Below are 26,219 nucleotides of genomic sequence, written 5' to 3' on the forward strand. Positions count from 1 at the left end.
TTACTAAGTGATTTTGTGTTACACCTTAGTGCGTCTTTCTCCGTAATCAACTTCTCTCCTGATATATATGGTGGCGGCGGGGCCGTGGCAATCAGTTTTCTGTTAGAGCCAGATCCTGCCGCCTGAGCCAAACCTCTCTGTATCTCACCTTCCTGTTGCCACAACTGTAAATAATCATAATGCTGAATTCGTCTCTTTGTTGATTTTATGAGACATATCCTCCTCCTTAAATTTTGTAACACCTCTGAGCTGAAGCTCCCTATTCTTGGGAATTTCTCACCGTCATGTACAGTCATTCTCTCCCATTCATCACATAAAGTTTCTGTGTGACTTCCATATTTCTCACACATTATATACCTGGCCGACCCAATTGGCCGGACCACTGAATCAACCCGAACCGAGGTTGATCGCCCCCTACCTGAACAAGTGGCCCCCATAGTTCGAAAGTGTTGCTTTATTTAGCCAACCCTTTACGAAAAACCAAATGCCAACAATAGGCTGACGGTGGCGGTTTACCGAGTACCCCACTCACTCGCCCACGCCGACCTATACGACCTGATCACACCGATATGGTGCTGGCGTACTCGACCTAGGGCCCCTGCGACCTGAACCTCTATTTACTGGAACCTGCGAGGGTTATCCGAAGAACACTTACTGTTTCCAGTAACTATTGGTTGCTGGATAGTTCCTGAGTGAGCAGCGAACTTCCCTTAAAATAAAAAAATTACACAAATCACGTTAGAGTGTACAGATAGCGTTTGTGACCCCTTTACTCTAATGGTATTAGGTCAGATTACTAACTACTGCACACACTTATGTGCGGTCCAGTCGTTCAGTACACAAACAACTATGCTTATGTACGGAAAGACCAATGGAATCGAAACTTACAACTGCGAATTCCTTCAGCCAGAGCTTGTATGGCCTATATGGGTCTTGCACCAACCCTTTTCGGTGTTGTGCCTGTGAACTGTATAGCGGACTTCCCTGTTTACTGTACCTGGACCTGCTGGTCTTGTTATGACCTCCTGGTCTTGTTCTGTACTACCTCCTGGTCTGACCTCCTGGTCTTGTTCTATACTGGTCCGCTATACTCTAATGCTCAAATATTATGTTTAACCAAGGATGCCTCCCTAGCCACCGTGCACGTCACTTACACGCGTGTACCTCACGAGTACTCGACTTTTCTTGTGGTTCAACCTTTAAAAATTGTAAAAACACTCACTCATCACATGTACACTTTTGTTTCTATTTCTATTTCTGCGCAGAAATTTTTCTTTAGCCCAGCTGTGTTACCAATTAGGAGCAGGATCTGTTAATTTAAATTTTGGATTTCCAAAAATAGACTTGCGTTATTTATCGCCTGTGGCGCTATTTACCGCTTTGCGTTACTTACCGCGTTGCGTTAAAAATCAATTTATCGTGACTTGAGCTACGTGGGCGTAACCGGACGCTCCGTTGCGTAATGTACGCTGCGTGCGTCTGCCTTTGGATTGCGTACACAAGTCTTTTGTTAGGGACACGTGTACGCAAAGCAAAGATCCACCGTAACACAATTTATATTTTTATCAATGTAGATGATCCTTGATCATCTACCACACAACACACTGACTTCGCCTTATCTCCCAGGCAAAACTGTGTGTTTGTCTATCTTTTAACTATATTACCTTTACTCTTAAACTATGAAATACCGGCAAATCTTTTTTTAGCACTTCTATCGACTATAAAAACTGGCAGACAGGAGAGTGATATACGAAAATGAAAAAGAAAAAGAAATGCAGATATATATGTGTGCGTGCGTGTGTACGCAAGACAGAAAAAAATAGTTTTAAAAGACACTAGCGTTTTGTTCTTACCTCCGGTTCCCGGATTCCTTCAGCACTCTTTTATCTAAGCGAAGCAGACGCTTATCCCGTCAGCACTACGAGACAACCTCCCGCCCTTTGCTGAGGGATAATGTCTGCTGATCTACCTAGTGCAGATATGTGAAGGACAGGACGAGCCGCCAATTGATAAAGCTAAATATTTATCGTGTATATAACCCTTTATGAGGTCTAAGAACACTGTACGCTATCTACGTGAGAAGTACCGTATGGGTACGCAAGTTGCGTATCGATCGCTTAGCTGTGATCGAGACGCTCAGGCGTCACGTTCACTCACGGCCAAGTGATCGCAGGCAGGCAGACTATTGGCTGTTGACTTATCGTAATGATTCGCTATAGCGTAGCGGCGCTCGGGACCACGAGGAGATCACCAGCGATGCAGACGCTCACAACGTTAAACCTTTATGTCTATACCCTTAACAATGAAATACACAGTAAACCTTAATGTAGAGACAAAGTGTAAGTGCAACCTTGTGTAACCTGATTAACTACAAAGCTGTTTGAGCGTAACCGACGCTCAGAGAATTCTTAACACTATAAAGAATACACAGATACCTGGGCTTAGGGTCCGAAACCTATTATGTGTATTATGACTATTATACTTGCAAAAGGAATCGCAGTACAAATGATACACTACAATATAACATAAACCAACTAACCAGATAAACTACACAGGAAATACAATACAATACAATTAAAGGAAAATACGAGAGAAAGAGTAGAGAGAGAGAGAGAGAGAGAGATGGAGAGAGAGAGAGATGGCTCATAGTAAGACAATATGATCACGGAGAAAACTTACGCACAAGGGGAACGATCGCATGCGCCTCGATATCCAGCTCCCGATTATCAGCAATGAGAACCGTTGAAGAGAGTGAAGTTGGATATGGTCGGCCTGCTATTTATGCCCCACACACAATACAATTCAATGGTCCCTACAATCTCATTGTTCATTGGACACAGGAATTCGGCTTCGCATTATAACAAAAGGTCATAGGTTGATTCATACAGGTGGGCTGTGACTATTTCCAACTGCTCAGGTGGGAGGGAAACTGGGTTTCCCGCCGCATGGGTAATAAAGTGCAAATAAAGTAAATGTTCATAAACTTCTTATGTCCATAACTATTCGCACGAGCGATTGATCTGCTTCAAACCAACACCGGAATATTTCTAATTAAATATTCTTCCGATGGATACTAAACACCACTGTATTACTCCTATCTGACCCTTCGTATCAAACAAAGAGGGATTCCTCTGTTCATAAACATTCTATATTAACCAAACTTTCAGAATCTATCAAAGGGACCATGATCTACAAAATACATTATTACTGAAAATATGTTACGATTGAGTCGCCTGCTACAACCACATAAACTCTACCGTAAATACGCATACCATGCGCCTGCGGGTGCCCGCGACTGTGAGTATGCGCACGTACGGGAGAGCGTACGCATGCGCAGCACGGACCTGTGTGAGGTGCAAATATGGTAGTGTGCATAGAGATATTTTTCTGACTTTGACAGTATATTAGCCATACTTGCTCATGTATACTAGCCATACTTATTAGCCATACATGCCCATGTATATTAGCCATACTTGTCCATGTGTATTAGTGTATTAGCCATACTTATTAGCCATGCTTGCCCATGTATACTAGCCATGCTTGCCCATGTATATTAGCCATACTTATTAGCCAGACTTGCCCATCTATATTAGCCATACTTGCCCATGTATATTAGCATAATTATTAGCTATACTTGCCCATGTATACTAGCCATACTTATTAGCCATGCTTTCCCATGTATACTAGCCATGCCTGCCCATGTATATTAGCCATACTTATTACCATGTATATTAGCCATACTTGCCCATGTATATTAGCATAATTATTAGCTATACTTGCCCATGTATACTAGCCATACTTATTAGCCATACTTGCCCATGTATATTAGCTATACTTATTAGCCATGCTTTCCCATGTATACTAGCCATGCTTGGCCATGTATACTAGCCATACTTATTAGCCATGCTTGCCCATGTATATTAGCCATACTTATAAGCCATACTTTCCCATGTATATTAGCCATACTTGCTCATGTATACTAGCCATACTTATTAGCCATACTTGCCCATGTATATTAGCCAAACTTGTCCATGTGTATTAGTGTATTAGCCATACTTATTAGCCATACTTGCCCATGTATACTAGCCATACTTATTAGCCATGCTTGCCCATGTATACTAGCCTTGCATGCCCATGTATGTTAGCCATACTTATTAGCCAGACTTGCCCATGTATATTAGCCATACTTGCCCATGTATATTAGCATAATTATTAGCTATACTTTCTCATGTATACTAGCAATACTTATTAGCCATACTTGTCCATGTATATTAGCCATACTTATTAGCCATGCTTTCCCATGTATACTAGCCATGCTTGGCCATGTATACTAGCCATACTTATTAGCCATACTTGCCCATGTATATTAGCCATACTTATTAGCCATGCTTTCCCATGTATACTAGTCATGCTTGCCCATGTATAGTAGCCATACTTTTTAGCCATACTTGCCCATGCATTTTAGCCATACTTGCCCATGTATGTTAGCCATACTTATTAGCCATACTTGCCCATGCATATTAGCCATACTTGCCCATGTATATTAGCCATACTTATTAGCTGTACTTGCCCATGTATATTAGCCATACTTATTAGCTGTACTTGCCCATGTATATTAGCAATACTTATTAGCTATACTGCCCATGTATATTAGCCATACTTGCCCATGTATATTAGCCATACTTATTAGCCATACTTGTCCATGCATATTAGCCATACTTGTCCATGCATATTAGCCATACTTATTAGCTATATTTGCCCATGTATATTAGCCATACTTGCCTACTCTCCAAGGATATATGCAAGACTCCATATTTCAGGAAGTTCTCCCCGACTACTGGCAGAGTAGAATCCCTCCCTAGTGCCACCTACCTATCTATTTACGTCACCTACACACTCAGATAGATCAGGTATACAGGTTGAGTATCCCACATCCAAAATGAATGCGACCAGAAGTATTTTGGATATTAGATTTTTCCGTATTTTGGAATAGTTGCGTATTTTTTATAACTTTGTGCATTAAACAAAGTTTGTGTATATACACACAATTCATTTATGTTTCATATAAACCTTATACACACAGCCTGAAGATCATTTAATACAATATTTTAATAACTTTGTGTATTAAACACAGTTTGTGTGTTAGGGTCTCCTGCCCTGTGCTGCCACGTCGTCATGGCAACCGGGAGACAAGTGCTAGCGGAGTAACCTGAGCGCAGCTGATACTCCGGTTCGGGTCTTTTGCTGTGCAGTGGTTACAGGCAGGGGATCCGGTGCTGGTTTTTGTGCTCACAGTCTGTGAGGTCTGAGTGGGGCGTGGACAGCACCTGCTTTATAAGGCCTCTTCTCAGATTAAGCAGATGCTGCTGAATCTTTGTTGGTTAGTCAGTTCCTGAAAATTAGCCAGTACTGTGTAGCTTTGTATTTGTTATTGCTTACTGCAAATAGGCCTGGGGATTTGGTACTACACTCTGCCAATCCAGACCTAGCAGTAAGACTGGAGTCAGTCGTTTAGCCTGCTGAGGTTCTTTTGCTATTCTGTGAACCCAGCAGGTTTGTGGCTGTACTTTCAGACCTGCATGCTTAATCCTCTCTCACTGTGCAGGGCGTCCATGTGTCAGTTTAGTGGCAGTAATCTGAACCTGGGCCCTGCAAGTGAGAATTAGGATTGTGGAGACTCTCCTTGTGCCTACTATTCCATCTCTGACCAAGGAGTTTGCTGCCACACCCGTTGGTAACCCTTTAGGGTTTTGCTGTTGCCCTTAGCAACAGCATTTCGGGTTCTCTACGTATTAAAACACAACATCTTGCTTTTTCCATCTTAGCATTTGTAATACTAGGGAGACACCCAGTTTCTTAGCCTCTGGGCTTCTCTGTTCACTTTGTGTTGGTTTTGTTACCCTATCACTTTCTGTGTACGTGATGTCATATTTCCCAGTCTGTCTGTTAGTTCATTTGTTTTGCATCCCTCTCTGTTCAGACACCAGTACATTCCTGCAGGCACTGGTGTGCATAACATATTCAGCAGCCCAATACTCCTGTTGAAATTTTGTGGGAATATGGAGCATACCCCTCAAAATACGTTGCAACAGGTGGTCGATCAGGTGCAGGTCCTGACTCGTCAATTTAGTGATTTGTCCATTAAAATGCACACCTCCCAGGCCGCTGGCGGAGCTCCCGCAGCAGCAGCACCTTCAGGGGTTAAGGAGCCGAAAGTAAATCTTCCGGATCGTTTTTCTGGAGATCGCTCGCAGTTCTTTTGTTTCAAGGAGAGCTGCAAGCTATATTTCCAGCTTAGGCCTCAGTCTTCTGGGTCAGAGATTCAGCGGGTGGGCATAGTGATTTCCTTGCTACAAGGAGACCCACAGGTCTGGGCATATGGGTTGCAGCCTGACTGTCCGTCGCTTAAAAGTGTTGATGCTTTTTTTACGGCACTGGGCATGTTGTATGATGACCCTGACAAGACGGCCTCAGCCGAGGCTCAGATTTCGATCCTTAAGCAAGGGCGAAGGCCAGTTGAGGTTTACTGTACGGAGTTTCGGAGGTTGGCCCATGATACCCAGTGGAATGACCCAGCCCTGAGACACCAGTACCGAAGAGGTCTTTCTAACCAGATAAAAGACCAACTGGTACAATATCCCTTGCCTGATAGCTTGGATCAGCTCATGCAGTTATCCATCCGGGTGGATAGACGGCTGAGAGAGCGTAGGCTTGAAAGGGAGACTGAGGTTTCCTTCTTTCCCAAGGGAACCTCAGACTCTGAGGAATTTTCCGAGGAGCCTATGCAGATTGGGGCTACCCGCCTCTCCTCGCGTGAGAAGACGCGGAGGAGACAGCAGGGGTTGTGTTTGTACTGTGGGAATAAGGGTCATGTGGTAGTATCATGCCCAGAAAAGCCGGAAAACTTCAGGGCCTGAGGGTGATGGGAAATATCCTGTCAGGCCAGAAGTCAGAATTTCCCAAGAAGACTTTTATCATTCCGGTGACCTTGAAGATCCTCGGTCAAACTGTCAAGACTGAGGCCTTTGTGGACAGTGGGGCCGACGGGGTTTTTATGGACCGCCAATTCGCCCTGAAACACTCTGTTTCCTTAGTACCCTTGGCGTCGGAAATTGAAATTTGTGGGTTAAACGGGGAACCATTATCCCAGGGTAAAATTACCTCTTGCACTAGCCAGATTTCTTTGTTTATTGGAGCCACACACTCTGAAAAATTGTCCTTTTATGTGACTGTCTGTACTTTTGCCCCATTGGTGTTGGGGTTACCCTGGTTAAGGGCCCACAATCCTCAATTTGACTGGGTCTCTGGGGAGATTCTTAGTTGGGGTACTGATTGTTTCAGGAGTTGCTTGAGCCTTCCAGTCAGGCTCTCGCAGCTAAGTTTGCCAGGATTGCCAGGGTGTTATGCAGATTTTGCGGACGTGTTCTCCAAAAAAGTTGCAGAGGTACTACCTCCCCATCGCCCCTATGACTGTGCCATTAATTTGTTGCCGAATGCTAAGCTTCCCAAGAGCAGGTTGTACTCCCTGTCACGTCCTGAGACTCAGGCTATGGCAGAGTACATTCAGGAGAACTTGGCTAAAGGATTTATCAGACCTTCACAGTCTCCAGTTGGGTCGGGGTTCTTCTTCGTGGGTAAAAAGGACGGTTCATTGCGACCCTGCATCGACTTCAGGGAATTGAACCGTATCACGATTAAAAACTCATACCCACTGCCTCTCATTTCGGTCTTGTTTGACCAGCTTCGTACTGCCACCATTTTTTCTAAGATTGACCTACGCGGTGCGTACAATCTAATCCGAATAAGAGAGGGGGATGAATGGAAGACTGCCTTTAATACCCACTCAGGGCATTATGAATATTTGGTGATGCCTTTTGGGCTCTGCAATGCCCCGGCAGTCTTCCAGGATTTCATGAACGATGTGCTCAGGGAATATTTGGATAGATTCTTAGTCGTATACTTAGATGACATCCTAATCTTCTCCCATTCCCTGGAGGAACATCGGAAGCATGTACGCTTAGTCCTCCAGAAACTCAGAGACCACCGGCTTGGGGCGAAGCTGGAGAAGTGCGAATTTGAAGTTCAGCAAATCGCATTTCTAGGATATATTATCTCCCCAGAAGGTTTCCAAATGGAGGGTTCCAAGGTACAGGCAGTCCTGGATTGGGTGCAGCCCACTAGTTTGAAGGCGCTTCAGCGTTTCCTGGGCTTTGCGAATTTTTATAGACGATTTATCGCTGGATTTTCGTCTATAGTGGCGCCCTTGGTGGCACTCACTAAGAAAGGGGCGGATGTTGCTCACTGGTCTTGTGAGGCTAAAGCGGCTTTTGCCCGTCTCAAAAGGGCATTTGTTTCGGCCAAGGTGCTGCGACACCCAGATCCAGAGCGTCCTTTTGTGGTGGAGGTGGATGCCTCTGAGATGGGTATTGGGGCAGTGCTTTCTCAGATGGGAGTGTCTGATAATCGCCTTCATCCCTGTGCTTACTTTTCCCGTAAATTTTCGCCTGCCGAGATGAATTATGACGTGGGTAACCGGGAATTGTTGGCTATTAAGGATGCACTCGAGGAGTGGAGACACTGGCTTGAGGGGGCTAAGTTTGTGGTCTCAATTCTCACCGACCATAAGAATCTGGCATATTTAGAGTCAGTGAAGCGTCTCAATGCCAGGCAGGCACGATGGGCTTTGTTTTTTGCTCGCTTTAATTTTTTGATAACATATCGCCCTGGGTCAAAAAACATCAAGGCTGATGCGCTCTCGCGGAGTTTTGCTCCTATCCAAGAGACCACCGAGGAGCCGTTGCCCATTGTGTCCCCATCATGTATTAAAGTGGGCATTACCCAGGACCTCTTGTCATTAGTCCTTAGAGCACAGGAGCAGGCTCCTCCAGACCTTCCGGTAGGTCTTTTGTTTGTGCCTCCTAGGTCAAGACAGCGAGTGTTCCTGGAATTCCATGCCAAGAAGTCGGCAGGTCACCCGGGTATTGCCAGAACTCGGGAGTTGCTATCTAGGGCGGTGTGGTGGCCCTCGGTGGCTAAGGATGTGGATCAGTGGGTTCGGGCATGTGACATCTGTGCCCGAAATAAGACTCCTAGAGGGGTTCCTGTTGGCCCATTACATCCACTCTCTATTCCATCTAAGCCATGGACCCACATTTCAATGGATTTTGTGGTGGACTTGCCCAAATCCTCGGGGATGACAGCCATCTGGGTTGTCGTTGACAGGTTTTCGAAGATGGCGCACTTCGTTCCACTGGTTGGGCTGCCATCGGCCAGACGCCTGTCTGAATTATTTATGCTGCATGTTGTGCGTCTCCACGGGTTGCCACTTGATGTGGTCTCTGACCGCGGATCCCAGTTTGTGGCCAAATTCTGGAGGGCATTTTGTTCCGATCTCCAGATTTCTGTCAGCTTGTCGTCAGGCTACCATCCGCAGTCTAATGGGCAGACTGAAAGGGTGAACCAGTCCTTGGAGCAGTTCCTCAGGTGTTATGTCTCCAAGTGTCAGACTGACTGGGTTGCTCATCTGTCCATGGCGGAGTTTGCCTATAACAACGCGGCTCACTCTGCTACAGGGATATCTCCCTTCCTTTGTGTGTATGGGCATCATCCTAAGGCCAATTCTTTTGACCCCCTGGACTCCACGCCTGGTGGTTCCTCTGTCGTTTCGGTCCTTAGAGGTATTTGGAGGAAAGTGAAGAAAGCCCTTGTGTCTGTGTCATTAGTGACCAAAAGGGTTTTTGATAAGCGGAAAAGACCCTGCAGCTTCAAATTAGGAGACTTCGTCTGGTTGTCTACCAAGAATTTGAAGTTGAGACAGCCATCTCATAAGTTAGGCCCCCGGTTCATCGGCCCTTATAAGATCACCAGGGTTATCAATCCAGTGGCATTTCAGTTAGATCTGCCCCGTTCTTTGGGTATCAATAAAACATTTCATTGTTCCCTTTTAAAACAGGCGATTAGTAATCCTTCTTCCAGAGGAAGACCTTCCCCTCTTCTGATACGTGGCCAGAGGGAGTTTGTTGTTGAAAGGATTCTTGACTCCAAGATGGTTCGGGGTCGGCTGTCATTTTTGGTGCACTGGAAGGGGTATGGCCCGGAGGAGCGGTCGTGGGTGCGCAGTTGTGATCTTCATGCCCCCAGACTGATACGCTCTTTCTTCTCGCAGTTCCCCGATAAACCCGGTGGTAGGGGTTCTTTGACCCCTCGTCAGAGGGGGGGTACTGTTAGGGTCTCCTGCCCTGTGCTGCCACGTCGTCATGGCAACCGGGAGACAAGTGCTAGCGGAGTAACCTGAGCGCAGCTGATACTCCGGTTCGGGTCTTTTGCTGTGCAGTGGTTACAGGCAGGGGATCCGGTGCTGGTTTTTGTGCTCACAGTCTGTGAGGTCTGAGTGGGGCGTGGACAGCACCTGCTTTATAAGGCCTCTTCTCAGATTAAGCAGATGCTGCTGAATCTTTGTTGGTTAGTCAGTTCCTGAAAATTAGCCAGTACTGTGTAGCTTTGTATTTGTTATTGCTTACTGCAAATAGGCCTGGGGATTTGGTACTACACTCTGCCAATCCAGACCTAGCAGTAAGACTGGAGTCAGTCGTTTAGCCTGCTGAGGTTCTTTTGCTATTCTGTGAACCCAGCAGGTTTGTGGCTGTACTTTCAGACCTGCATGCTTAATCCTCTCTCACTGTGCAGGGCGTCCATGTGTCAGTTTAGTGGCAGTAATCTGAACCTGGGCCCTGCAAGTGAGAATTAGGATTGTGGAGACTCTCCTTGTGCCTACTATTCCATCTCTGACCAAGGAGTTTGCTGCCACACCCATTGGTAACCCTTTAGGGTTTTGCTGTTGCCCTTAGCAACAGCATTTCGGGTTCTCTACGTATTAAAACACAACATCTTGCTTTTTCCATCTTAGCATTTGTAATACTAGGGAGACACCCAGTTTCTTAGCCTCTGGGCTTCTCTGTTCACTTTGTGTTGGTTTTGTTACCCTATCACTTTCTGTGTACGTGATGTCATATTTCCCAGTCTGTCTGTTAGTTCATTTGTTTTGCATCCCTCTCTGTTCAGACACCAGTACATTCCTGCAGGCACTGGTGTGCATAACATTGTGTACATTGAGCAATCAGAAAACAAAGGTTTCACTATCTCAGTCTCACTCAAGAATTCCGTATTTCGCAATATTCTGTATTTCGGAATATTTGGATATGGGATACTCAACCTGCACTAGTTTATTTTTATTAAAAATTACAAAGAGCTGTGTGAATGCTTACCATATCCCGCAGCTAACTGAATAGCTTTTTGCCATGAATCATTGTATTTTCAATGGAAAATAAAGCTTGTGGGGGAAAAGGTGCTTGGCACTCATTAAAGCACGTTAAAACTTGCATTAAGCATTTTGCAGCCAACTCACAGCTATTTGAATTTGGCTCCTAGTTTCTTTCCTACCACATTCCACATTACTTAGGGGGTAATTCAGAGTTGATCGGAGCAGAATTTTTTTTGCAGGTGGACAAAACCATGTGCACTGCAGGGGGGGACAGATATAAAGTGCAGAGAGAGTTAGATTTGGGTGGGTTATATTGTTTCTGTGCAGGGTAAATACTGGCTTCTTTATTTTTACACTGCAATTTAGATTTCAGTTTGAACACACCCCACCCAAATCTAACTCTCTCTGCACATGTTATATCTGCCCCCCCCTGCAGTGCACATGGTTTTGCCCAACTGCTAACAAATTTGCTGCTGCGATCAACTCTGAATTAGGCTCTTAATTTCTAAAGCTTAAAGCAGGCATTCCCAGCCTCAGTACTTAAGGCACGCTAATACTCCTTTCAGATCGCTAAAGCCGAGTCGCACCCGGCTGAGACCCCTTTCAGATTGGTGGCCCGACCCAGCTTATTGCTGGATTGGGGACGTCACCGCTGACTCGTGCCAAGGCGGAGATTGGAGATGAGATGATCTCCAAGTGCTGCCTCTTCCTATTCAGTGAACATGTGCTGGGTCGCATCGACCCGGCTTACCCATTCACACTGCACCCATGTTAAACCCTGTTCGCTATCTGGGTTGAAATACCAGGTCCCTTGACCCAGGTTATTTCAACTGGCCCCTTTCAGGTTGCGCTGCGTTCACATGCAGTAACCTGGGATATTGCTGGTGGGCTGAAAGAGTTATTACAGTGCAGGTATTAGTAATATCCAGGCTTCAGCACAGATGGTTAAATCAAAATAACTGAGGTACTAATTAAGTCACCTGTGCTTAAGCATAGATATCACTAAATCCCGTACTCATAGGCGTTTCAATAATGAGTGCAGTGTGCGCGGTGCACACGGGCCCCTAGGTCCATGGGGGCCCACACTGCACACACTGCACCCATATAGTATACGTACCCCTCCGGAGTCCCACGATGGCATCCCTGCATGCATGCACAGAAATACTTGAATTTCCGTAGCGAAGTATGGGTATTCAGCTAGTCCATAATAACATACAGTATTAGTTGCAAATACGAACATATTATTCAATTGTCAACATTTTGTATCAGTCAACATTTTGTCTACACTTCAACTATGTCTACACTTTGAATGTCAATATGATTGAGGCAACAGATTGACTGTCAACATTTTCATTGTCAGCATTGTGACGGCATATCCATTAGGTCCCTTCCTCAGACACTTACTGATCTAAATGTAACCTAGTATAGTAAATAAAGGCCACATGATAATACTTTGTAAATATTACGTGAGTATATGTTCACAGTTAGGTGTCTGTATATTTTGTACTTTGGGCAGATTTCTGATAAGGAGATGGGCCTTATTGCTGGCAAAAATATGTTTTTTTCCATACGATAGGGCTTTTTCCTAACTACTACCCCTTTCACACCGCCGCAATAACTTGGGTTACTGCCGGATTAACCCAAGTCATGGCTTGATGTGTAAGGGTCCCTGAAAATAACCTGGGTCCAGGGACCCGGGAATCCAACCCAAGCAGTGAGCAGCAGGGGCATAGCCAGAACCTTGTGTGCCCCATAGCAACATTTTGAAGGGGCCCTTGTACCAATGCTTATAGAGAGACACCTCTCTGCAGTAGTTGTTTCATTGTATGCCCTAGTTCATTTTCTTAACCATAGCAGTGCCTTAGATAATGTTATGCACCATATTAATGCCATCATTTATTTTATAAACCATTGTAGTGCCCTAGTTCACATTATGTCACATTGTAGAGCTACCAGTACACATTATGCAACACAGTACCCACAATACACATTATGACATACTGTGGGCGATATTCAAATGATATTTCACGCCCAATCTCCTTTCTAAAATGATCCCGTTATCGCGCATATTGCGCCCATAGTGATCAGGTTTAGCTGCATAAAGGGTTGGGCGCCTCGTACCCCGGGGGTAGCAAGCTGAAATGATGATACCAATTCCATCAGCAGAAACTGAATGGATGTGGAAGGGGGTGGAAAGAATTGAATACCACCCAAAGTGCCCCTAGTTCATATTCTGCCACATTACACTGCCCCCAGTTCATACTATGTAACTTTATTATGTCCTCCAGTTAATTTTCTACCTATGTTACAATTAGCAAGTCAAAGTGCATAGGTATATTGCACTCCTTGCATCTGGTAACTACACCCTTGGTGAGCACGGTTGGTCCCAGGAAGGACCTGGGTAAAGGGGTAGTGTGAACGGGTGACCTGGGTCATCTGTCCCAGGTCCCTTTAACACCCTATGGAGAGCTGGCTGGAACCAGGTTCGGTAGCCCAGGCTGGAACCAGGGTTTTGATATGAAAGGGGTGTAACAAAAGTTTTCCAGCCTTTGCATGGGGAAGCCTAGTGAACAATTATTGTAGCAGTAAGTTAACCCTTACTGCTCCTGGTCAGTATCACAAGGACAGCTGGCTCATCTGCTCTTGGCAATATTGTTTTGATAAATTGCTTTGATTAGAGATTTTATAATACAGCTAAAAAAATTGTCTCTATCACCAGATATTAATAAATAGGTCACATATTGTACTTGTGTGAGCAACTCTTATAACTCTCCGTTGATTTTTTTAGATATTGTAGAGACATTGAATGAACCACTAATGTATGAATCAAGCAATTACATCTTTGCTTTTGTGTAGTACACGTTATTCAGAAAACTTTGATAAAACCAAATGCAAATACAGTTATTTCTGTTTATATTTTATTTAGAAATCTGGTGTGCATTTTGAACCATTTTTATAGCACCAGATGTCACGTGGTTTTATTTCCTGGGGAAAAGACATTTATCCAAAACTGTACTGTTGGCTGCTGACTAATAAGCGGCAATGTGGTTTGGTGCAATGTGATCTTGTTTATGTAATATCCACCACAAAATATACACCGCTTACTGTACATCTGGGATTCACTAAATAACATAAGTATAAAATTGGCTATTTTTTTGTCATTTTACCATAGATCATTTATATGGTTACATTACACACGTATGCACCTCAATCAACAAGGCTCATTTTTTTTATGAGATAATGATTATGATATGTTTGTTTCTCTGATATTTATTATACTGCTGACAGTGTGCCTGGAGATGTCCTTTTCTCCAATAGTATGACTGGGAATGCATAAAATGCATCACAATAAAAGTATATGATTAGGTAAAAACAAGTATTTTCGCATGTAGGAAAAGGCTGTTTGCCCTCCAGCAAGTCAGGAAACTCCCCCTACAAGTGTTTTCTTTGTGGCTTTATCTCAGTAAATTCATTTTGTATGTGAGTGCACAAGTAGATGCACTGAAGCTCTTAATTTGCAGTCATCAATGATAGCCCTTCACCTGCCCAAACCCTCAAATCAGATTGTGCAAATCTACGAACCTCCATCTTGGTCAAGAAATCCTTACGCTTTTATGAAAATTTGGTAGCAAATATGGGCAAGTGCGAGTGGGCCAGTTTTAAAGGGGAAGGATTATTTTAGTCACTTTACAACATGTATCACTCTGCATCCAGGAGACATTACTGGACTGGACAGCAGTACCCGGCCAACAAGGTTATTCAAGGGTAGAGTATGAACTAATCACATGACCCTAACATCCAAATCGGGGATGTCCAGTTCAGCAAGGGTCATCCTAATAGTTGCTCAGTCCCCGGTTGCACCTCAGTAAATGTTGTAAATTGTCTAAGGGGTTTCTAAAGCTTTTAATGACAGTTATATTTTTGTAGCTTAGAAATTCTATATGCACAAGTCGCTTAGGACAACATATGCTAGGCACATCTGTTAACTGAAGCGGAAAATTTACATTAGAGGAGGGGAATAAACAATTTTACACTTGTTTTGTTGCTTAGGTTTATTATGGAATTGTTCACTTTTATTTGCAGTACACAAATGACTGGAAGTTAATATGTTGATAAAAGTTCTACATATGAGCAGCCCTTTCCCACAGAGACGCAGGAATGGACTTGAAGTCTGCAGACCATACTGTACAAGTCTGAACTTGCTGCCCTTCCTAGCGATGGATTGTAATTAGACTGGTGTTTGTGGCATGGCAGGAAATCTTTCGCAAAAACTTAATCTGGACACTCATTATTCATAGTATCCATTTCCAGCTTCTTTTTACAACCATATCCACAAAAGCCCTACTTTCTAAATATAATAAGGGGATTTTCCTATAGGATAAGCACCTAACAATGCATCTTTAGTCAGTCTGATTCTTTATAGTCTGCTCTTAGCCAGTCGTATACATGCAGAGGAGGCAGCGATTTTGTTGGACAGCCAGTGATCACTAGGAACTAATAACACAAACGTTGCACTCATAGCCTCAGGATAACACCATGACTACATAGGCTGTACACTTCAATGAGCATTTATCAAACCAATACCATAAAATCACAACCAATTATCATTTTGATAAATTAGTTGCCTAGATATTGCTGACCCTACAGAAAACAACAACAATAAACTGATGCTTGAAATAGCTGCGAGGGCTGCAAAGAGCTGCCACGGGCCCGGGTACTGGGGGACGTGGCCAAATCTGAGGTGGTGTGGTTCGTCTCCTGAAAAATTTTTTTGTAAGTACTGGCTCGGCATAGCAGTAGGTGCTGGTGGCTGCATAGGGGGGTACTAGTGGCTGCACAGGGGGACACTAGTGGCTGCATAGGGGGCGGGCATTTGTCCACCTCAGTACCACTTCATAGGGAGACAGCAGTTGATCCAGGGCCTGTCTGGGCCTTCAAACAAGCCTGGCCCCAGGTAATTAGTACATCTACCCTCTGCACCTCTGGCCTTAGGAGGTTGCTTTTTTTAAGGCTGCATAACCATTGGAATTGGTAACTGGTATAGCTGCTATTTAATAATAATATGCATTAAAGTCTGTTCTTAGATGAGTGCATTTACCTTACACTCTGTAATAAAACCTTACCACAAAAAAAGTGTCACATTTAATACAAACAAGCCACAAATCAACTCATTCTCATGATTAATTTAAATTAAAAATTAGATGGTAATTTAGGAGAGAAACTGAATTTTTTTTTTATATTATTGAAGGGCTGGTACTAAAGTGATTGGGGTGACATTTCCACTTTTATACATTGGTGATTTTTGGATTTTTCAGCCTCTCACAAACCAAGCTTACTGCAGTGACCATTGGATGCAATAAAAATATAGATTGCAAGCTCCTATGAGCAGGACCCTCCTCCTTTGTCTTCTATGGCTGCATGTGAATATATACGTTGTATTAGTTTGTACTTATGTATCCTGTTATCAGTTTAATCTGCTAGTACAGTGCCTCTGAACTCTTTTGGCACTTTGAAAATAATAATAATAATAATAATAATAATAATAATACATTACCTCCAGAAAGTGACTGACAGGTGGGCAAGCTTGCTTTTTCCCCCCGGAAATCTACTGTGCCAATTGGTGGATTCATGCATAGGATCAGGGTCAGTGATGTCACAGTAACTGATATGTCTAATATATATTAACCTGCATCTGTCCCAGCAGAACATCCTGGTAATAAAGATGTGGGAGGATCTTCAGATATCAGTAAGCGAGTGGGGAAGGCATGCAGGCCTGTCTAGCACCGGCGACAGCGACACGCGGGGCCGCGCATCACTATCGCTGAGTGGCATACACACGAGACAGCCGTACTTAAAATCTAAGCAATCTAGTCAGATTGCTTAGGTTTTAAGAACGGATCTCTCCGTGTGTAACCCCCTTACTTTATTAGTTCTGTAGTGGACTGTTCAGTGTATTAAATCTTCATGGTTTAGCTGAACATTTACATTTTGGGGCTCATTGGTCCTTTAATAGCCAATGCGATGCCACTTGATCTGTGACATAAATAAATACCCCTATAGTTGGTGTTGTACAAACAGCTGTAAATAGCCAAAAATATTGTAACAAATGTGCAACTGTTTACTTGATATACAGTAGTCAGACAGCAGATAACACAAAGGCTTACCATACTATTCCTTTAAACCGAGACGCTTATGAATTACACAGGTTCTGTGGCTGGCTGACTTTAAGCCTGCATTTCACCTGGTTTTACTCGGCCACAGAATCTGTGTAATGCATGAGTGTCCCAGTTTAAAGGGATGGTATAGTTAGTTAGCCTACCTAAACCCACATGCCAGCTCTACAGAGATCACACTAAATCTGCAGAGGCACATTCAGATTTGTTACATTGTACCAGTACAGGTTGAGTATCCCATATCCAAATATTCCGAAATACGGAATATTCCGAAATACGGACTTTTTTGAGTGAGAGTGAGATAGTGAAACCTTTGTTTTCTGATGGCTCAATGTACATAAACTTTGCTTAATACACAAAGTTATTAAAAATATTGTATTAAATGACCTTCAGGCTGTGTGTATAAGGTGTATGTGAAACATAAATGAATTGTGTGACTGAAGACACACTTTGTTTAATGCACAAAGTTATAAAAAATATTAGCTAAAATTACCTTCAGGCTGTGTGTATAAGGTGTATATGTAACATAAATGCATTCTGTGCTTAGATTTAGGTCTCATCACCATGACATCTCATTATGGTATGCAATTATTCCAAAATACGGAAAAATCCCATATCCAAAATACCTCTGGTCCCAAGCATTTTGGATAAGGGATACTCAACCTGTACTACATTCTGTGTAGTTATATCAATATTGCTTATTATTACTAGGGTGTATTTTATCATATTTTACGATACTGGTATTGCCTCCTGTATTTCTTCCAGACATACTTTTAACAAAATATTGGTGGCTATGCTCCCTGCAGTACTTCATGTAGTTCATATCTTTTTTTTTGTTATACAGTAGTTCTTATTTAGCATGTTAATTCCAAAGACCTCCAGAGGGGACTGACAGACAGAACGTGCTCATAAAACAGTCTTTACAGTGACAGGACATTTGATTTAGTTCTTAGACCTGCCGGTGAAGTGAGAGGGAAGATTTTACCATTGGAAGTGGCACAAGTGTCCTATTGTACTGCTGTGCTCATTTCTTTACACAGCTGAACATGTCAGTTTGTTATGTGCAGCAGCTGCCTTTAACTGCAGACTTATCGGGGCTGCTGCTTCAGGTAAAGACAGATGGACTTCTAACAAGGTAAAGGATATATGGCAGGAGTCTTTAAAGCAAAGGTTGATATAATAATCATATTGTCTTCCATGCCACATACTCAGCAGAAAGGAAAATATTTAATGCAAAATACATTTATTTTACTTTAATAGTTTATTTCAATTTGGTTCGTACTGGTACTATTCCCAAACTCAGGGGGCTCCCCCGGGCTTGCAAGAATAGGCCAACCTCCTGGATCTGTGGAATTAGGGATGACCACTGGCCATCAATGGTTAGAATCCATCTATGTCATCCACCGATGGTATTTGGGTTTACCATTAATGGCAGAGATTTCAATGGTAGATGGTAGTCATGGGGCCAATGGTTTTCCTTTCACACTTGGAGACAACATAGCTCCCAACATTACCCTTTCCAGGAGAGACAAAATGCTCCGTTCCTCTTAATCTATGATTGGCATCACCTTTCTTAACCATTAACTAGGTCAACACAGGTGATGACAATCATCAATTAAGGAGAAGACCAGGATCAGAGCATTTTGTCCCTCCTGGAAAGGGTCATGTTCGGAGGTATGAGACAGAGTGCTGCCAGCCAGCAGCCCTGCGCCGACTCTGGCTTACACACACACACACACACACACACACACACACACACACAACACATTGTATATGCCAGGAAGGGCTGGCCTGCCTTGCTGACTTAAGAGACTGAGCTCGGCTGTCAGTCAGCAGACCAGCCCCGCCTTGCATAAAGCAGTGAGTGTGTCAGCCAGGATGGATGGCCTGTCTCGTTCTCCATTGGTCTTTGTACAGTAGCTGACTTAATAGGCTCAGCTATCAGTCAGCAGCCAAGCTCCGTCCCCTTACGGTGTCTCATACTGTGTGCCAGGATGGATGTGCATCTCTTCTGTGCAATGGCCATTGATGGGTTACCATTGATGGCCATCCCTATACTACACCAATAGCCATCCCTGCACTCACTTTTTCTATGAGGTGGGTGGTCCACAGACTTGATCACATGATTTGCAGTGAGTCATGTCATTGCGGCTACACAGCTTTGATCAGCATTGGGTGAGGCCACAAACTGTGGGCTGAGCCACAATGACATTATACACCATTCAATGACTCTGCATCTCCCACCTGCGTATAGTTCATCAACTAAAACAAAAGAAAAAGGCAAAAGCACATACTGCAGAGCAGCTCAAGTGCTTGGGGACCAGAGGCTTCTGTACTAATACACTGGGATTTGTACTGGTTAACATAAGTATTCTAGATGATGGGTGGATCTCTGTATTATTTACATATTAGTGTAGTTGCAGCTGTACACCAGACTCTGTGCCAAAGCAAATGTTCGCTTATGTACAGTACATATTTCTGTACGCTACCAAGGGTGGAAAGATGGCAAACTTAAAACATTCCCTACATATATGGCGTGGCGACACAAAGCTTTTATCCCATGCCAAGACTAGATGGCTAAATGTAACATAAAAATTTGCATTATACCCCTTAAACATGATTGAACCCCCATGAGTCTTCTAGATGAAACAATAAGAAATATCAGTCATTAAAGTCCTGCAATAAATTTAAAGGCGGGGGATATCCAAGCAGGACCCCTTACAATTTGATGTGAATTTCGGTAACTTAATTTGTTGACATAAATTCTGAAATATTCCATAGAAATCTGCATTATCCATGATTATCTTGTAAGTTTTTTAAATTATGACTTTATAGGGAAAGATCCATGATGATCAAACAATAAAAATATAACTTGAAAGGTCTGGGTACGAAATCACATCAGTCAGAAGACAGACAGCTGAATCCCGATGGACAGAATCCCGTCGGAGCATTATAACCTTAACCCACCCCTAACCTCCCCTCCCACAAGCTAACACTAACCCACCCCTTCCCCAGCCTAACCCTAACCTCCCCTCCACATAGTTACATGAGCAGCGAGGGGACACTGTGGCATATGTGAACTAGGGTCACTACAGTGTGTTTAACACGTCTATACTTACACATTATACTTTTTATTAACGTCACCAGCATTTCATATTCACCATTTTATAGTTAAGGGCCTACAAAAATGAGTTGCCCTGTGGCCACCGCAAGCCTTAATCCGTTACTGCTATTGTGTGCACTGCCATATTTTCTAACACTGGGGCAGGTGTACTAAGACTTGGAGATTGATAAAGTGGTGAGAGAGAAAGGCCCAAATTGTATTAAGCCTTAAAAAGTAATAAAGTGTAGAGTGATAAAGTATCAGCCAACCAGCTTCTGTCATTTTTCAAACACAGCCTGTGACATGGCAGTTAGAAGCTGATTAGCTGGTATTTTATCACTCTTTACCACTCTACACTTTATCACTTTTTAAGGCTTAATATACATTTGGGCCTAAGTACCAGCCAACCAGCTCCTAACTTCATTTTTCAAACACAGACTGTAACGTGTTAGGAGCTGATGATACTTTGGGGTCTATTCATGAAGCAGTGAAAAGTGTGGAGAAGTGAACAAGTGGAGAAGTTGCCCATGGCAACCAATCAGCATTGAAGTAATATTTATAATTTGCATACTATACAATTGTACGGAGCAGCTGGTCGACATGGGCAACTTCTCCACAGGCTCACTTCTCTACTCTTTTCACTGCTTCAAGAATAGACACATTTATCTCTCTCTACTTTATCTCTCTCCAAGGCTTAGTACATCTCCCCCATTATGTTTATTACACATGACCTTCATGCCTCACAGCACTGAGGTCATGGGTTCGATTCCCACCATGGCCCTAACTGTGTGGAGTTTGTATATTCTCCCCGTACTTGCGTGGGTTTCCTCCGGGTACTCCGGTTTCCTCCCACAGTCCAAAAATATACTGGTAGGTTAATTGGCTCTCAACAAAATTAACCCTAGCGTGAATGTGTGCGTGTACATGTGGTAGGGAATATAGATTGTAAGCTCCACTGGGGCAGGGACTGATATGAATGGCCAAATATTCTCTGTAAAGCGCTGCGGAATATGTGTGCGCTATATAAATAACTGGTAATAATAATAATAATAATTACTCTCTACTAGAGGTGGAGAAAGTGCTGTACAGGACCATCAACTTGGGCTATGCACACTTATTGGAGGGTGTATTTCAAGGCAGCATTACGTCTCCTGGCATTATGGGGTGTATACAGGCAGGAAAGAGTAACGGGGTTTACAGAGGAAGACATGCATCAAGAATAAATAGAAGCATCTAGGATTTTATATGATATACTTTGATGAAAAGTGTAATAATAGAGAATCAATTTATGGCTGACAAAATATTAAAAAAGTAAAGTATTAGACATTTCTTAAATCATAATGTTAATATAGAAAGTTGTGTTTATTAATAAACCTTTTATTATAACATATTCTGTTCCTTTAAATATTTACACTGAATTCTGTACATATTCCATGTGTGTAGAACCAGTTCATTGTCCTGTTAGCACAATATTTTATCACTTAAATAGTCATTTGGGTTGAGTACTTTTATCCTAAGTTAATGTCAAGGGAGAAAACTGGTATAAATTCTGACATGGTGTCATATTCAGTCTTTGAATCATTTGTTCACTTGTCTCTTTCATCCTGTCCTCTCAGCTGTCATCCTATGTCTGGAGAATGTTCCTGTAAGCCAGGCTGGTCTGGCCTTTATTGCAATGAGACTTGTTCTCCCGGCTTCTATGGCGAATCCTGTCAGCAGATCTGCAGCTGCCAAAATGGTGCAGACTGCGATAGCGTGACTGGAAAATGCATCTGTGCTCCGGGTTTTACGGTAAATCAGAAATTAATCTTTTCTATTTCCTGTACTTTACACTGGTGAAGACTGAGTTCTGAGAGCAGTTAATGATTGGTGTAGTTTATCAAGAGATGTGTAGTTTAATAAATGACATACTGTGCCACTTCGTAACTGAGCTACAGTAAAACCACAACTCCCACCTTAAAGATGGCGTCCAGCTCTATACTGTACAGTTTTAGTCATAGAGTGGGTGCATTACCTATGTGGCACATTATCTTCAGTATATAGAAACTTTTTACAACTTAATATTTTTTAAGAAAAAAAATAATGTGTGAAATGCAGCTATGATGGGTAAAGTGCATCTGTTACTATAACATAACACATTGATGATTAAAGGGCATCTGTGACTATAAAATAACACATTGGTGTAAATTTACTAAGGTGGAAGTTTTTTAAGCCACGTACACACGGGGGAGATGTGTGCTGAGCGATCTAGCACAGACCGCTCAGCACACATCTCTCCCCCCGCTCAGTACAGCACAATGTAGTATTCTAGTCAGATTGCTTAGAATTTAAGCACAGAGCTCTCTGTGTGTACCCCCTTTAACGCTGGTGATGTTGCTCATAGCAACCAATCAGGTTCTACTTAACATTTATCTAGCTGCTTCTAGAAGATAATAGATACAATCTGATTGGTTGCTATGGGCAACATTACCAGTTCTAAAAAAAACTCCCACCTTCGTAAATTTACCCCATTGATGGGTAAACTGCATCTGTTACTATAAAATAACAAATTCTCATACAATAACACAGGTCTTTCCAGCTGACACATATAAACCATTCTAGTTTAACATTAATGAGCACCATCTACTCAGATGCCTATCACAACTGACTGTAGCAGGATTACATCCTGGTAACTGCATTTGCAAGTTTGCTTGACGAGAGCGAATGATTTCAGCTTGATGTTGATTGCAATTTTTACACCGGATTAAAAGGCCCTACACATTCGGTGATGTTCCGGCAGCGGGGGGGAGGTGACGGGGGGAGTGAAGTTTCTGCACTCCCACCGTCACCCGGCTCCATAGCACTGCACGCTAATATGGACGAGATTGTCCAAATTGTCCTGCATGTTTAAACGAGCCGGCACCAGTGATGAATGAGCATGGGGCCGCGCATTAAAGTTTGCAGACATGGGGGAGACAAAAATAGGGTAATAGTTGTGGAGAAAGGTTAGGTTGAGAGTTTTTTTTTAAGGCTGTAGAGGATTGGTGAGTTGAGCACACATGTTAATGGAGGATGGAAATGTGCAAGTGAAAAGAGACAGGTTGAAGAGGTACTGTAAGCTGCGGGAGTGAGTGGAGGAGTTGGGAGGGAATAGGGTCACTTGGTCTGGAAGTAGGGTGAGATGATAAGTGCAGATGATTCATCCTTGGTTATTTATAATTATTAGTATTAGCACAGCAACATTATAGCACAGAACCCACTGGTGCATAAATCATTTTGGCCACTACAGATGTATCCTCATATCTTTACTGCAGTCACGCCAAAAGCCGCTCTCGGTTCATCAAGTCCTATGAGACTCTGCTAGCTTGGGCATCTTTTTTGGCGAAAATGCGTTTTAGAGATGAAACGGGACTAGGATGTACCAGGAGACTGTGCTGATTAACTTGTATCTATGTGCGACTGTGTCTCTGAATCTGCATACATTCAGGTGCGATATCATGCACAAAGTACTGATGTTCGGTACTTTGCACATGCGCAGGACCTGTTCATATACAGCACGCAAATGGGTTCTGCGACATCAGAAGCAGGGCGGCAGCAGACTTTCAGTGATTGACAGTCTGTTGTTGTTCGGGGGGCAGGGAGGGGTAGCGATGGCCTCCGTTTGTGAAAACGGAAGCATGTTTCCGCTGTTTAGGGGGTAGGAAGCGGTCAGAGATCTCAACTGTAGGAAGGAGATTTCCTAGCTTCTGTGACGGCCCGATGGTGGAAGAGAGATCTGATGCTGCGTTCTAGGATGCAGCTCAGATCCCTATTGCAGCAGGAGGTGTCTGCTTGTAATAGACGTATCCTGCTGCATCACCATACACAGCTCCTAAGGAAGCAACTTATGAATGACCCCCATTGCCAGTTCACAGACCTCACTGCACAGACCCCATTACCAAACAGTTTGCACAATTCCCATTGCCAGACTGGAGGAGGTAAGTGGGAGCATCTGAATACAGAGAAATATTTGATTTAAATAGAGCAGTGGAGTATTGTATCAGGGGACAGTGAGGACTAGAACTGGCTGAGATCTAAGCATGCGGAGTGGAACTGGGCTGCAGTTTGAGCGGAAGAACATTGTATGTTATAGTGTGTGTATATATTTGGAGGCATTATGGAAGAAGAAGACTTGTCAACAGGTTCTATAGAAGTTTACTTTGGGGTTTCGAGCACAGTGCACAAACCCACATAGCAAGAGAGCTATTGCCATAAAGCAAGATGGCCTAGCTCATCGTGTAATATGCAATTTGGGCTGTCAAATTAGAGATCTTGTTTCCAGGCCATCTTCCTCTGCACCAGACAGCTTTTCTGCTGTGAGAGGGCTGCAGATAGCCTGGTCACAAGGGGGACAGCACATACATATTTGCATTAAATGCTTTCTCCTGAGAAAACTGGATAAAAAACATAATAGAACTTGGTGACAGATTACAGTTTACATTTACAGGAAGGGCCTGTCTACCACAACAGTACCAAGTACCCCAGCATTTTTGCTGATGTAGTCAGATTATTAAGGGAAATGCTCTCTCTGTTGTTTTTAAGTAAGGGTACTGTGCATGTCGTTTTATAGACAATGAGCATGCCATATAAGAAGATTAGCCTTTAGTAGCTTAATATATTAGTATTAATAGTTTTTTGTTTTTTTAACAACCCCCACTGTGTCAAGAAATCACTGTCCGTGAACTCATAAAAACTTGATGTTCTAGGCCGTCGACTGTTCAATACCTTGTCCAGCCGGTACATATGGGAGTAACTGCTCCTCCGCCTGTATATGCAAGAACAATGCTGTGTGCTCTCCTGTGGATGGTTCTTGTACATGTAAAGCAGGTATGATTTCCGCACCATTTTTATAGAATCATGATGTTAAAGGACCACTAAACATAAAGTGCAAATTGCTCTATATAAAAGAACTCTTAACATTCTTAGATACTGGCATGTATGCAAAAAGGTTTCTGGTACTTTTAGAATTAAAAACATTATGTTGGTTATCCAGTTACATCAGAATTATCTATGATTTGTATGTGTGTACTCATTATTCTGTTTTATTATTAGGCTGGCACGGTGTGGACTGCTCCATAAACTGCCCACGAGGTTCCTGGGGTCTGGGATGTAATCTCACATGCCAGTGTCAGAACGGAGGGGCCTGCAATGCTTTGACTGGAACGTGTACCTGCCCGCCTGGCTGGAGAGCTGTGAACTGCGAGCTCCCGTGCCAGGTATAACACATAGATTCTGCTATACATTTATTTCACTGTTTAGCTAATCTTGCACTATTTAAGTAGCTTATACAGTATATTTGTATCCAGTTAGTGATTAAAGCTTCTGGTTAAATATGCAGATTTTATATAGAACGTTCATACTTCTAGCATAGCTAATAACAAAACCCATTCATAGACTCCAAAAACACAGTGCCACGTGAGGACTAATTATTGTTATGGCAGGATATTTAATCACTTTCCAATTATTACCTCCTGATTAAAGCATCTCTCAAATATCTTCTGTTTCTATGATAATAAATGTATCTTAAAATGTCCCTGATATTATTATTATTATTATTATTATTATTATTATTATTTTTCATATAACACAGGATTCCATGGGTGTGCAGTGTACACTATAGACAGATACAAACAAACAAAAAATCAAAAAGACATATAATTACAAC

General features: G+C 42.9%; 1 protein-coding gene across 3 annotated transcripts in view; it reads left to right on the forward strand.

The window, feature by feature from the left end:
• Nucleotides 1–26,219, forward strand: part of MEGF10 (multiple EGF like domains 10) — a 183,335-nt gene that overhangs the window by 122,590 nt on the left and 34,526 nt on the right. For all 3 annotated transcript variants that reach the window (XM_063964243.1, XM_063964244.1, XM_063964245.1), the window contains exons 10-12: nt 22,153–22,327; nt 25,261–25,381; nt 25,607–25,770. In XM_063964243.1, coding sequence (XP_063820313.1) covers nt 22,153–22,327; nt 25,261–25,381; nt 25,607–25,770 — 460 coding nt within the window. The remainder of the gene's footprint in view (nt 1–22,152; nt 22,328–25,260; nt 25,382–25,606; nt 25,771–26,219) is intronic.

This window comes from Pseudophryne corroboree, chromosome 1 (assembly GCF_028390025.1).
Source record: "Pseudophryne corroboree isolate aPseCor3 chromosome 1, aPseCor3.hap2, whole genome shotgun sequence".
Lineage (NCBI taxonomy): Eukaryota > Metazoa > Chordata > Amphibia > Anura > Myobatrachidae > Pseudophryne > Pseudophryne corroboree.